Source organism: Priapulus caudatus, unplaced genomic scaffold (genome assembly GCF_000485595.1).
Source record: "Priapulus caudatus unplaced genomic scaffold, Priapulus_caudatus-5.0.1 Scaffold898, whole genome shotgun sequence".
NCBI classification, from domain to species: domain Eukaryota; kingdom Metazoa; phylum Priapulida; class Priapulimorpha; order Priapulimorphida; family Priapulidae; genus Priapulus; species Priapulus caudatus.
Window position 1 is genome coordinate 23,666 of NW_014577959.1, and position 3,023 is coordinate 26,688.

The window sequence follows — 3,023 nt, forward strand, 5'->3', positions numbered from 1 at the left end:
TATATATAGGTCGATATAATATAGTAGTTGATTACAAACGTATTTCGGTCATACATCTTTGTATTGGGTGAGATAGTAGGGGTGAGATATATAGTAGGCACATTGGTATTTGTGGTTGGTGATGGTGGTATGTGTTTATCGTGTGCTCTGGTGCCTGTGTTGTTTACTTTGTTGTTTACTTACTGCGTTTCTCTCTCTCGCTCTGTCCTGTAGGTGTGTGCGACTAGCTTTGGAGACATCTGCGCCGTCGTCAGCCAGGAGTCGACCGAGGAGTATCTGGTAGGTGGCGCTAGCGTCCACACGCGAGACGACGGCGAGGTGGCGGCGGCAGGCGAGAGCCGTGTGTCGTGCGTGCAGGGGTGAGGGGATGAGGTGGGGTGGAAGAGAAGGGGGGGAGGGTGCGCTCCTGCAGCAGCCGGCTGAAAGGTGCGATAGGATATGTTTATTAGGCACTTCTAATTTTAACATATATTTTAAATTTAATTAGGGTTAGGGTTAGGGTTAGGGCACTTTTTAGGGTTTTTGCATCATTCTTTAATATATCGTAAAATATATGTTAAAATTAGAAGTGCCTAGTAAACATATCCTATCGCACCTTTCAGCCGGCTGCGCTCCTGCATGCGGTAATGTGCTGCGAATAAAATGAATCTACGGACGTAAACTGCAGCGGCGCATAACGCATGCGTTGTGCAATAGCGTGTGGTGGGCGGGGCTACGGCGGGGGTGGGGCGTGACGTAGCGTTGACGCGCTGTGGGTGGGGCAGGCTCCGGCCGCGGCATGCCAATCTACGCCGGGTTCCTCCTCCCGTCACATCGCGTGCAGTGTTGCCAGCGAAGCAAATGGTGGCGCCATCTGTGGCAGCAAATCTCAAATTCCACACGTCACTTTACATTCTTAACGGTTTCATTGTTGGTGTTCATCATTTGGCTTAAAGGAATTATGTCATAAATAAATACACAATTTGAAAAAAAAATAGCGAAATATAGTCGTCATTTAGATTATTAATACCAGTAAGTATTGTAATGGTTAGTAAATATACGAGAACGGTCGGGGAGACTGTTCGAAATCGTTACTTTAAAGGGCCCGAAGTTTATGTTCATATTTGAGATGGAGCTTTATGGTAATTTAAAACTTGCTAACTAAAACAAAGTAATATCGTTCTGCAAATAAAGGAATGCATATTGCTTACAATGCGTGCGTGTACAGTAGTGATGTCACGATCATCGGTTGAACAGTGGCTCGAACCAAGCGCTTGGTTATCGAAATCCATAATCGATTTCATCGAAATAAATGGCAAACTATAAATGTATGTTTACTACTATACAAGTTATCCTTTATTAACATACATGTATTATACACACAGTAGTAAACAGTGCAAAACAAACAGTAAACAAGGCTAAACAAGCACATACATGCACACACCTACATGTACACGACATTACGCACACGCAGGCATTCAACACCGATTGTAACCGATCATCGGTTACTTGGGTCCATCCGATGATCGATTACGAAATGACAACCGATTGACAACACTAGTGTACAGTGGAACCCTGGACCCCTGTACTGTTGTTTTATGCGGTATTTTCTTCGCTACACATTTGTTCACCTGCGTGTTTAGCGTGATCTTTGCAACGCGTTGTCTAGCAAGCATTTTCTAACGAGCATTGTCTAACGAGCGTTTTCTAACGAGCGTTGTCTAACGAGCGTTTTCTAACGAGCGTTTGTCTAACGAGCGTTTTCTAACGAGCATTGTCTAACGAGCGTTTTCTAACGAGCGTTGTCTAACGAGCGTTTTCTAACGAGCGTTGTCTAACGAGCATTTTCTAACGAGCGTTGTCTAACGAGCGTTTTCTCTTTGCATTGTGTAGTTGCAGAAGTTCTACTACCTGTGTGAGGACGGCGTGTGGGGCGTGCGCAAGGCGTGCGCTGAGTGCTTCATGCAGGTGTCGTGCGCCGTGTCGCCGTCCATACGCAGACGCGATCTCGCTCCTCTCTTCATCAGCCTCATCTGTGACCAGTCGCGATGGGTGAGTCATGCTCGCACTACTGCTGCTTGTGGTGCTTGTGGTGGTGGTGGTGGCGGCGGCGGCGCTGCTGGTGCTGCTGCTGCTTGTGGTGGTGCTGCTGCTGCTGATGCTACTGCTGCTGCTTGCGTTGGTGGTGCTGCTGCTGCTGATGTTACTGCTGGTGCTTGTGGTGGTGCTGCTGCTGCTGATGTTACTGCTGCTGCTACTGCTTGTGCTGGTGGTGGTGGTGGTGGTGCTGCTGCTGCTGCTACTACTGCTTGTGGTGGTGGTGGTGCTGCTGCTGTTACTGCTGCTGCTGCTACTACTGTTTGTGGTGGTGCTGCTGCTGCTGCTGCTGTTCTTACTGCTGCTGATGTTACTGCTGCTGCTACTGCTGCTACTGCTGCTGTTACTGCTGCTACTGCTGTTTGAATTTGCTCATCTCTCACCAGATTAGTGCAGATTTGATCTGACCTGATTTGTATAAAATTTGTGTGTGCAGATATCACCAAATTACAAAGAAAGTCTGTTAAACGTTACACACGAGGCCCTAAGAAAGGTGGATGCTGATGTTGGTAGTGATGACGATGACGATGACAATGACGGTCACGGTGACAGTAATGATGATGATGTTGATGACGATTATGCTGATGATGGTGGTAATGATGATGACGATGATGATGATGATGATGATGATGATGACGATGATGATGATGATGATGATGATGGGTAAGATTGTAATAATGGTATATATATATATAATATGAGACCAGCTAACCTGTGCTTGACTCTCCCCTTCCCTTCCCCCGTCAGGTACGCATGGCAGCATTTCAAGCTCTAGGCCCGTTCATCTCGACATTTGCCGATCCTGCCTCTACGGGGCTCATATATTACGAGGACACGGGCCACCTGGCTGAACACAAGTAGGTTCTACTCGTTACCGTGCATGCGTGCGTGCGTGAGTGAGTGTATGTGAGTGCATGCGTGCGTGCGTGTATGTGTGTATGTACGTG

The 3,023-nt window shown here is 47.2% G+C and overlaps 1 protein-coding gene across 1 annotated transcript in view; it reads left to right on the forward strand.

Annotated features, from left to right (window-relative positions):
- The first annotated feature begins 215 nt into the window (after positions 1-215).
- The window catches only part of LOC106814283 (serine/threonine-protein phosphatase 4 regulatory subunit 1-like), an 11,140-nt gene continuing 8,332 nt past the window's right edge, over positions 216-3,023 (forward strand). Inside the window, exons 1-3 of the mRNA XM_014818578.1 lie at positions 216-279; positions 1,873-2,031; positions 2,824-2,933. Of these exons, the coding sequence (XP_014674064.1) occupies positions 1,942-2,031; positions 2,824-2,933 (200 nt within the window). The 5' untranslated portion in view covers positions 216-279; positions 1,873-1,941. The remainder of the gene's footprint in view (positions 280-1,872; positions 2,032-2,823; positions 2,934-3,023) is intronic.